Here is an 11,459-nt window from a genome sequence, read left to right as displayed (position 1 = left end):
AGGGGGATCACCTTGTCGGTTATTCTTTCTTTCTATGACGGTTTTATTTTCAGTGTGTTATAAGTAAAATTAGAAAGTTTTGCCATGTTAAAGCAGTCCTAATTGTGCTTACAAGCATGTTTTTTTTAGAGTGTAGGGAGTTGGTTTAGTGTAGAATTGCTCTGCTAACTTCAAAAGTTTATCTCTAATAAAATTGGATCTCTATTTCACTTTTGAATGTGGTAGGAGGATAATGTTTAATTAGTAATTAGTAGTGTTAGCCGTCCCTGGTAGGCTAGTGGTTAAGGAGCAGTGTTCTCGCTGCTGCAGCCTGGGTTCGAATCAGGGTTGTGTCAGGGAGGGCATCTGACGTAAAATCGTGCCAAATGTCAACATGCGAGTCGTCAGTGTGACAATTTGCTGTGGCGACCCCTAAACGGGAAAAGCCGAAAGTGACTTTCAGAAATTAGTACTGATTAGTATTAGGAAGTGTTGTAATCAGATAAATGTGTTTATGAATGTTCTTTCCATTTCTCTGTACACGTTTGTTCTACAGTGTTCAGGAGTTCCGTAGTCTTTCTAACTACGGGAGGAGGGGATTCTGTAGTGGTTAAAACAGTATACGTTTAGTAGTTAATTTTTTGTTAACGTGTTATGGGATATATATATATATTGCATATTAGAATAGACTTCTAGTGTTGGTATAGGAAAATGCTTGTGTAAAGGCAAGGTCAGTGACTTTTGTTCTCTCTGTGCTGCTCAAAAGGGAAGTCGGATGGTCAGGAAAAGACAGTTAAGGGCTGAGGTAATGAGGAAAGAATGCCAGGAAGAGAGCGATGGGAATAAAAAGTAGCAGGAGGGTTGATCAGGAGCTTATTTTCGTGAAGACCCCGGGGAGAAGTGTCCAGACATGGTGGATATGCAGAGACGGCAAGCTGAGACCCAGACTCCCCTCACTGTGGAGAGGCAGTTGCGCCCTGGTGCAACTGCTTATGCCCTTTCACATTTTCTCATTGAGAGAATACAAAGAGCTAGGGGAAAAGCCGTTATCTGCATCCCACCTACACATCACAGAACCAAGTCAGCAGTCAGCCCCAGAGGTTCGTTTGACAACAGAGTGTACCATAGACGCAACTGGCGTGCCCCGAGGAGTGCTTGACGAGTTTAAAGCTAGAACTCAAATAGCTGCAGGGTTTGAATCTTTTCTTTCCTGGTGGGTCACAATAAATAAAAATGTGGATTGGATTAATTACTTATACTATAACCAACAGCGTTTTGTGAATAATACCAGAGATGCAATAAGAAGCATAACAGAACAACTAGGCCCAAATTCTCTCATAGAATGGCAAAATAGGATGGCCTTAGATTTGCTGTTAGCTGAGAGAGGAGTATGTAAGATGTTTGGCAGATTTTGTTGTACTTTTGTACCTAACAACACTTCCCTAATGGCATTATCACCAAGGCCCTTGAAGGATTAATGGCCCTATCCAAGGAACTGGCTGAGAATTCTGGCAACCCCTTCAACGGCTTCCTAGAATCCTGGTTCGGGCAATGGAGCAGCCTGATCGCCTCTGTGTTGGTCTCTCTGTCTGTGGCTGCAGCCCTTCTGGTCGTATGTGGCTGTTGCTGCATTCCCTGTCTGTGAGGGCAGATGCAGAGACACTGCTCTGACTAGGACCATGTACCAACAAGTCTGTGACGAGAACGGAGAAGAAGGAGATCACCATGAACCGGACGATTGGGTTTGAAAAGAGAATTCCCTGATTATGATCTGAGTGAACCATGTGTGAATGAAAACCTGAAAAGGAGTGTTTAAACAACGAGGTCCTGGGATGAACAAGATTAAGAATTATGCTGTAAATAATGTGTTTCTTAAAGTTTAAACAGGAGAGAAATGTTATAAAAATGATTAAATATGATTTATACTACTAAATACGTTTTAAACTTTCAGAACAGAGCCATGTGAAAAACTGAATGTGTAAGACTGAAGGACGTTTTCTATATTTCATGTGAAACTCTGTGTGCTGTGATATACTCAACTACAGAATGTTCCAGACGAAGAGAGACAACTGTCAACCACAGGCTAAACACGTGTTCCACAGTATGATTAGCTTCTAGATTGCGCTATCAGGGTGTGCCTTTTTACTATATATTATGTTGTGTGAAATGTAAAGTGTTCTTTTGTTTATGAGATTAAACAAACCTGTATTTTATTTTGGTCTTGGTATAGGGATCCAGGTGCCAATAGTGTGGTTTTGGTTGGTCTTTTAATCGGTTTTGCTGACAATACAAAATTATAGTGATCAGCCTGATCCTTTACTGCACCATATTTTTCTGTGATATAAAAATTTCATTTTTTTATATTTGACATTTATATAAGGGTGCATAAGCATACAAGAAAAAAAAAGACTGTCCCAATTATTTCATATAAATGTGGAACATATTGTTAGAAATTAATAATTCAGTCAGATAATTATAAACATTAATGTGTTTTGTGTTATTAATGCACTTAGTAATATCTGAAGTCTGCTCTAGTGTGCTTTGCTTCAAGGTTAGAAGACAATGTTAAATCTAAAAAGTGTATCTTGACATCAATTGTTTTCTTGTATTAATCTGGTGTTAGATTTATGTCTGAATGATTGGCTTAGTTACACACCACGTAACATACTGTACACACACATTGAGTTCTTCATTTGTTCTGATTAATGCTTGACGCATGCGGAGCATAAAATAAAAGAAGGAGACGTCGGACTGTCTCCAACTCATGATGATTCTATATCTGTTTGCACAAGGGGGTTAGCCCAAGAAATTATATAAATGTATTAGGCTCTGTGTTCCAGAGATCTCCCCCACCAGCCTCTCTGAGGGAGAGAGCCACCCGGGTGGTGCTTTTGTGACTTTTGACTTGTGGCTTCTTTTTTTAAATAAACAAGCACTAAAATTAAGCAAGTCGGACTCCGTCTTCATTCAGATCTGTCCAATAAAAGAACTGGGGTATTACAATATGTAATACTACAGATTTAAAGTTCTCATCACAAACTCAAGAGTGGCATTAAACTGGCCTTAAAAGAGATGGTGCAGACCAGTATCAATTTTAAATGTTTTTTGGGGCCTTGGAAAACATTTGAAAGCTATTAACCTTGCAGCAACAAAACTCGTCTTTCAACACTTCAATTTATCTCACCTGCTTTTTCCTTTTGTTCAGCTTTCAAATGCGTATGAGAAAAACTACAGAAGCTTGAAGAGCTTGTGTCCTGCTGGGGTTCAGGCACCCTGCTGCATGGGTGAGGTGTGTGAGGTTGTGAGGGCAGACAGTGTTGCCCTACAGTTTCAGGCAACTGACTATTTGAAGATGAGGAGGTAGAGCAGGGGAGATGATTGTCTACAGGGGCCACCTGCACCTTCTGCTGCACTCGAGAGAATGCTTCAAGAGACTGGATGGCATTACTGAAGGTGTCATGATGTTGGACGAGCTGGCGGACCCATTTAGACAGACCTGAGGTTAAGCAGACAAACATTTGAGACAAGCACTACTAAAATTCTTATAATGGATAACTATTGTCATCTAGTGTTCAAGTTGAGAGGCTGTCCTAACAAATGTTCACACACTGTAAAGAGTGCTGGGTACCTGTGATGTACTTCTTAGGATTATTCCTGTAACGGTCATCCACTAGAATTAGAGCACCCCAGTCATTCCTGTGGCGGATACACCTTTCAAAGGAAATTTGAAGCATAAATTAGACATAAAAGAGAGAGAACAAAATTAAATCTTCAATAACACTTTGGAGACTGTAAACAACAAATTTACCTCCCCAGGGCCTGATTTAAAGCTCTGTAGGCCTGAATCTCATACCAATGATGGCCTGGGAGGAGGCCCCTAGACTTGCAGTGTTGGTCATTGTACTTCATCTTCAGTTCCACCTAAAACCAAAAGACCAATTGGTAAATTATTATTCAATGTGTTATGGCATATTTTTTTAACATATTGCAATGTATCAATGATAAATAAAATACAAAGGTGTTTCTTTCAGACACCTTACACAATACAAATTCTTGAATGTAATGTAAGATGTTTTGCCATTTTGGTTAATGTTAATGTATATCCGGTGCCATCAGATTTATTTAATGTGCAAGCAGAAAAAAATTTCGTATTTTAAATAACAACATGGATGTTGCAAGCTTAGTGAAACAAGTTCCTGGTTGAAAATGGCCTTCAAATTCTGTTTTCTTTTGTTCTGCACATGGCATAAATGAAGGTAAAATGCCCCAAAACAGTCTTAAACTAGATGAATCACATTTTTACAGAACTTACCAGCTAATACTAACATAATACACTAAAAACTTGCTCTGGAAAACAATATGGCACACCTGTAAAGGAAGGTTCTTTACAAAGAGATATAATTGGATTAATGTAGACTATGAAGAGGTAGTACCTGCCCTCACAGACAGATGAGTTCTGAAACAGGAACCACAGGCTAACCCTAACCCTGCACAAAAATGCCAGGGAAGCATCCATCCATTTGCATCTGTCACTGCTGATTTTAGTACTAACATTTCAGAATTGACAAGTGAAAAGTTCATCTGGTGTCTGATGTGATGCCATAAGAAGCAGTCTGCTGAACAGGACTAACTGCTTTTGACAGGTACCGTGTGTTTGCCCTGAGCTACAAAACACGGGGCATGGCAGATACAGCCTGTTCCCACATCACACAATGCCACCATGGCCTGTCTGGGCTTGTGTTCATAAACAAACAAGCAGAGTCACAGGAAATCCTAAATGTCACCCCAAAGTTAGACTATGAGTAATCACAACTCACGTAAGAAGCATTCAAACAACTGAGCAATACTTGCCACTGTGGAAAATTTTAACACTGACAATAGAAGAGTTTTATAGTTTCTTTAATGTAAACCTGGAAATTTCAGGAGTTTAAATCATAGGTCCAAAAATACAAGAGTTGCAAGCTGTCAGTGAGAGGCAACTCATATACACAATGTCTCATATATGCTGCCAACTTCATGGTGAGATGTTTGTCAGTGTACAAGACAACCAGATCAGTTAAAGAATCCACTTCTTAATGCAGAGTTTGAAGAGAAAGGTCAGTAGCATCGAGCAGGCAGTGTCATCCAAATCCAACCAGTCTATTTCAATGTTCGAGCCAGCACATCAGCCAATCTAATATGACAGGCTGCATATGTGAAAAAGCCAATATTGGCTGCTAGCAAATCTCACAAATGTGCAAGAAACCACAAGCTAGAAGGGCTTAGTTAAAATGTCAAGAGATCACTCACTTGCTTTGGCCTTGTCTTCTACAGCTACCTGTTCATCCCTAAAAACATATTTGGCCACTAGGCATGATTCGCAGCTGATTGCATTTGTTTGAGCTATATTTTCCACGGGCTGTGTGTGTGTGTGCGCGCGCGCGCGCATGCAGTACTGTCAGTGCGCAAACCCCTGGCAGTCTGGGGCATCTTGTGCCTGTCACTGAGATGGCAGAGCACCTCATCTGCCACATGTGGCTGAAATGACAGCCGAGTTCCTCATCTTAAAGACAGTGTCCACGTGTGTGTGTGTATGTGTGTGTGTGTGTGTGTGTGTGTGTGTATATACATACAGTCTCACTAGGGACTCAGACAATGAAAATGCCTTTCCAACATGCTCAAGAATTAGCCCATACTAAGGTAACACACAGAATCCTAGTTATTCTTTAATAGTTGCCATATTACACAAAAACCTAGCTGTTCACTGAAAACATGAGTAAATAGTTATGTCAAGCTGCTAGATTTTACATATATGTGAAGGCTAATGCACAAGTTCTGGGTGGTAATTAATTGAGTGCTATATCAAATACAGGTGTAGGAGTTCAGTCTCAACCTCTGAGAAACATTTTTTATTATCTCAGACCTGTCTCTGTCTTATGGGTGTCCTGAATCTGACTTGTCTCATTCTTGTGGATATTTTGACTCAGACTTGTGTGCATCTCTAGGGTATCCTGACTCTGAATTGTTTTAGTCTAACTGGTATTTTGATTTGACTTGTCTACACCTTAGCCACTAACCTTCTCACCTATAGCCTCTCTCATTTATGTCCAGCTTGCTTTGTATATACAGTATTTGTTTTGATCAAACTATAATAACCATGAACAAAAGTGAGACCAAAATGTAAACAACATCAGTAGGGCAGAGTTTTATTTTGTTTTATTTTTGGTTTGCCTTCAGATGTTCTCAAGCCCATTTGGACGTTCTTGACTTTATCTCAAAGCTGAATAAACTTACTTCAGGCTTCAGCCTTGGTGTCAAATCTCTGCATGTTTTTGGTACCAACCCAAATGTATGCAGAGCCTCAAGTATTGCAAAACACCATATGTTATTCAGTATACTGCATTTCTCAGTCTGAGGTAATTTATTGTTTTGTTGTAGAACTTTTTATTTCTCAAACAAAGGTATTACAATAATAACTTTTTAAAAGATCACACTCATAATAATGAAATGCCTGAAAATGTCTACATTCTGCATCTGAAAAGAAGATTTTTATCTAAAGCTGGCCTGTGGTGCAGAAGAGGACAATACAAGTGGTGATCATGTACCGTTTTATCCAGCATTCCTTCGATGTCTTGAATGTGCCTGTAACATCCATCATCCCTTCTTCTAGATGATTACCGTGAACTCCTCAATATTCTTCCAAAATCCCCTTTATACTTCTGTTTTACATGCTAGCATAATATCCCCAATATCTCTGCCGGAGGCAGGAGTTGAAGATCTCTCTGACAGGGGGTTCTGCCAAACATTCCCAACAGACCCTCACAATACGTTTGGGTCTGCCGAGTCTGTCCAGCTTCCTCCCCCGCCATCGGATCCAACTCACCAGGTGGTGATCAGTTGATAGCTCCGGCCCTCACTTCACCCGAGTGTCCAAGACATATGGCCAGAGGTCAGATTAAACAACCACAAAGTTGATCATCGACCTCCGGCCTAGGGTGTCCTGGTGCCATGTGCACTGATGGACACCGTTATGCTTGAACATGGTGTTTGTTATGGACAAACTGTGACTAGGACAGAAGTCCAATAACAAAACACCACTCCGGCTCAGATCGGGGGGGCAGTAAGAAGAAAAAACAGTTTTTACAAGTTACGTAGGTAGGGAAGAAAAGCAGCAAAAGGCCATCAGTCACAAGGAGGATGGGACTGTGTGACGAAAAACTCACTGCACAAATAGAGACAAGGCAAGTTTATCTGTACAGCATATCCTGTACACATGATGTGTACATTTTTCTTATTAATGATTTTGCTAAAGTTTTAAACCACTACATCTGGCACTTATTGTATGATCAACATATACAGAAATATAGTTGAAGTGTCCACAAGGCCATGATACCATCTAGGAAAAACTTGTTTATTCTGATGAACAAAGAATATCTCTAAATAAATGACCTTTTTTCAGGTGTTGAGGAGTAGAGAGACTTCTGACCCAAACCAAGTCTGCTCTGGCTTTGCTCAACAGCCAGGCCCTCTGTATGCTAATGTACTTCCCTTTCAGTTTGACTTGATTCAAACAACTGAATACACATTTTTGAGCCTCACACCTCTAACTTCCAAGACACCAAGTCTAAGAAATTCCAACAAACCTAAGACATTTGGTCTTGATTCTTCACAGGAGGACTCAGATGCAAAAGCCATCTACCCATTTTATCTAACTTCTTTATCTACAAGACAAACCCCTTTGGAACCTCTTTGGATACATTAGTATCAGTAACCGTCTTCCCCCATTGTTTTATGACTCCCATAAAAAGCCTCTGTTCCCTCTCTACTCTTACTCTTTTAACAGTGAAAATGTTATATTGGACTTGAAAATATAAATAACATGAACCAAACTGTGAAAAGTGTTCAACAAAGTTATTGGAACCTCTTACATTAGTATCAGTTTGACTGTTGTTTAAAATGTTTAACACTCAGGAGAAATGTTCATTCTTCAATCAATCTTAAGACAGACCACTAGCGACACTTGGTGACTGAAGTTGTATACTACATTTCTTGTAAAGTAAATGGTAAATGGTCTTATACTTGTATAACACCTTTCTATGCTTTTACAGCACACTCAAAGCGCTTTCACACATTATTCGGCCATTCACCCATTCGCACTTACGCATTCACACACCGGTGACATCACCGGGAGCAACTGGGGGTTTAGTGTCTTCCTCAAGGACACCTCGACATGTTGACTGGACAAGCCGGGAATTGAACCGCTAATCCTCCAGTTAGGAAACGACCCGCTCTACCTCCTGAGCCACAGCCGCCCCAACAGGGGTCTCACAATAAGATTTATTAATCTCAACATTTTAACTTCAAGTGTTTTTGATTTTTCCATTTTACTGACTAAGCTTATGGCTAACTATCCATGGCTAGCCTGACTTACTGCCTTCTCATAAATGAAAATCACCGGATTCTTTTTTTTTCCCATCATGTATCATTGTGTGTAGGAATGCACAGGACAGTGTGGAGAATGAACTCTCACATGATGCTGAGGATACCCCAGTCATCAGAGCAGTTACATACATTTAGTGCATGCAGCTCTGGGAATGCTTCCTTGTAACCGCTGACATGTTTGACAGTCATCAGCTGCTGTGACTTTGCCCTGCTTTGGTTGCAGAGACTTGGCTGGTGGGGTAGGGTAGTGCTTGTACTGAGGCTGGTGCATGAGAGCTCTGGTGGATCCTCTGGCTGAGAACCAATGGACTGGGAGAGTTTACGTACCATTTGGATCAGGGGCAATAATCTAAATGCTTTTCAGACTGAAAACTGATACATAACAAGCTACTATTGTAGTCTGACAAACACACAGTGTTTGACTGCTTGTTGTGTCCTGTTGCTTTTCTTCTTTTGTCTCTCCTCTATCCACTCACCCCAACCGGTCGAGGCAAAAGGCCGCCCACCAAGAGCCGGGGTCTGTCGGAGGTTTCTTCTGTTAAAGGGAGTTTTTCCTCCCCACTGTGCTTGCTCAAGGGGGATTTGTTGGGTTTTCCTTCTGTAATAATAGTGATAACAGTAAGGTCTAGCCCTTACGCTGTAAAGTATCCTGAGATGACTTTTGTTGTGATTTGGCGCTATACAAATAAAATTTGATTTGATTTGATAAACTTGTGAAGGAACAAGAGCAGAAAAACTGAAGCAATAAAAATACAAAAGCTATCTGATGAGTTTGTCCAGAATGTCTAAACAAGCCTACCATCACCACTACTGCTGCAAGTGACAAAAAATTGTTCGTTACTGCCTGACTTTTGCTCCACCTGACCAGCCAGAGTATAGAAGAAAGATTTGACATGGGGTGTATTTGTTTTCTGTTCAGTTCAGTGAAACATTTCTGTAATGTTTGCGTCTGAAGTAGAGTTGTGTGTTTGTGTGTGGCCTGGGGCAGAGCTCTGGTTGGGGGTGATGGTGCACGCCCTGCGGAGATGCAGCCCACCCCAGCACCACACTAGATGCATGCCCAGTAATGACTTTGTTTCTTGTATTAAATGAATGCTAAAAGGCAGTGATGACCAGTGACGTGCGGTGAGATTGACAGCTGGTGAGGCACTGACTCTTTTACAGTCAGATTTACAAATACAAATGAACCATTAACAAATTGTCTGTTAACAGACAATGCGTTATGTTTTATATCTCATATCAGCATTCTTCACACAAACGTGACCCATATTTAATTTGAGGTTAAAATTTATTCCAATTGAGCTTATTTCTAACTAGAAATAATAAAAGTTTATGGTCTTACCTTTACTTGTACACGAAATCCATTTGTCAGCTGGTATGTATTACAAACCCTTTTACCGTTCGAATCCAATATTAAAACAAATGTTTTCAATAAAGAAGATCCTTCTGGACAAAAATGTCCAGACTGTCTTTTTTACTGGGTTTTATGGTTAATCTGGAGCCTAAACACGTTACAGAACTACATTTTATACATTATCCAGATTATGGCAAGGCAGAGCATATAATCAGAGTGTTTGAAAGCATTTTATTTGTGATATATAGAGGGACAGCGACACACTATTTGCATCGCATACAGTTGGTAGGATTACATACACGATCCACCGAGAGGCACAGCAAAGTGCTGCCTCATCGCGCATCTCCTCCATGTATTTGAACGGGACATATGGAAATTCTGCTATTCTTTATTGAAAAAAAATCCTTCAACATCGGATTCGAACGGCAAAAGGGCCTACAACACACACCAGCCGACAAATATTAACATTTATTATATTTTATGGGTATTTTTCAAGATTGACATGGGAGGCTTTGCCTTACCTGCCTCCCCTGACCGCGCGTCACTGCTGATGACAAACTGGTTACCTCACATACTAATAACCCTACTTCATTTAAAAAAAAATTCAGTATATTGAGGCAGCCAGGTAACTTTTTGGTTAAGGTGCATATCATATACAGTACCTACAATGTCCACGGTTTGACTCCTAGGGACCTTTGTTACATGTCCTGTCAGTATCTCTAATACCACTATCAAATAAAGGCAAAACTGAAAAAAACATTTTCAAAATGTGTCAAACACATGTAATAGCCATGAATTTATGTAATTATTACTCTTGAGTTTTTGTTAATTCATACCGTTTCATCACAGCCCAAAAATATTCCATTAACCAGGGGCTGTGAACTAAATCTTGACTAGTTAAGCCAGCTACTTGACTCTTTTAATTCTACTTACCTGAAGGTCTTTGATGTTTGGGAAGGGAATTCCAATGGTGACCACTGCCCTGGCATTGTCATCTGTGAAGTCTAGTCCTTCACTCACTTTACCCCTACATACAGCAATCAGCAGTGCACCATCTATAACAAAACAATTAAATACAGTATACACAGTGTTTACATAAAGTTTTCAGACCTTGTTAAGTTTTCCACATTTTATGTTTACAACTCATCTTAAAATGGATCCAATTCTTTTTTTACTTTCTCATATATTTACGCACAGTAGTTCACAATGATAAAGTGAAAACAGGTTTTTTGTGAATTTATTGAAAATAAAAAACTAAAACATCCCATTTATATAATTATTCAGACCCTTTGTTATGACACTTGAAATTGAGCTCTGGTGTATCCTACTCCTATCAGTGGTCACTGAGATGCTTCTACAGCTTGAGTCCACCTGTGCCTAAATTAATTTACTGGATATAATTAGGAAAGAGACACACACACACACAAAATTCCCTAATCGCCCCCCACTTCGGGGCAGGCTTGTATTCCTTCCTTCAAGCTCGGGTCCCAGAGGCCTGGGAGCTTGAGGGTCCTTCGCAGTATCTTAGCTGTTCCTAGGACTGCACTCTTCTGGACAAAGATCTCAGTTGTTGTTCCTGGGATCTGTTGGAGGCACTCTCCCAGTTTGGGGGTCACAGCCCCCAGTGTCCCTATTACCACGGGGACCACTTGTGCCTTCACCTTCCACATCTTTTCTAGCTCTTCTTTCAGCCCTTGGTATTTCT

General features: G+C 40.3%; 1 protein-coding gene across 2 annotated transcripts in view; it reads right to left on the bottom strand.

The window, feature by feature from the left end:
- brip1 (BRCA1 interacting helicase 1) overlaps nucleotides 1-11,459 on the bottom strand; it is a 57,243-nt gene that overhangs the window by 3,358 nt on the left and 42,426 nt on the right. For both annotated transcript variants that reach the window (XM_020616822.1, XM_020616823.1), the window contains exons 16-19: nucleotides 10,688-10,809; nucleotides 3,788-3,900; nucleotides 3,608-3,690; nucleotides 3,164-3,475 (exon numbers count right to left, since the gene is read on the bottom strand). In XM_020616822.1, the coding sequence (XP_020472478.1) occupies nucleotides 3,164-3,475; nucleotides 3,608-3,690; nucleotides 3,788-3,900; nucleotides 10,688-10,809 (630 nt within the window). The remainder of the gene's footprint in view (nucleotides 1-3,163; nucleotides 3,476-3,607; nucleotides 3,691-3,787; nucleotides 3,901-10,687; nucleotides 10,810-11,459) is intronic.

The sequence above is a fragment of the Monopterus albus genome, unplaced genomic scaffold, assembly GCF_001952655.1.
Source record: "Monopterus albus unplaced genomic scaffold, M_albus_1.0 scaffold179.1, whole genome shotgun sequence".
Lineage (NCBI taxonomy): Eukaryota > Metazoa > Chordata > Actinopteri > Synbranchiformes > Synbranchidae > Monopterus > Monopterus albus.
Note: the sequence above shows the minus strand (reverse complement) of the source record. Positions and strands in the feature narration are given on the sequence as shown.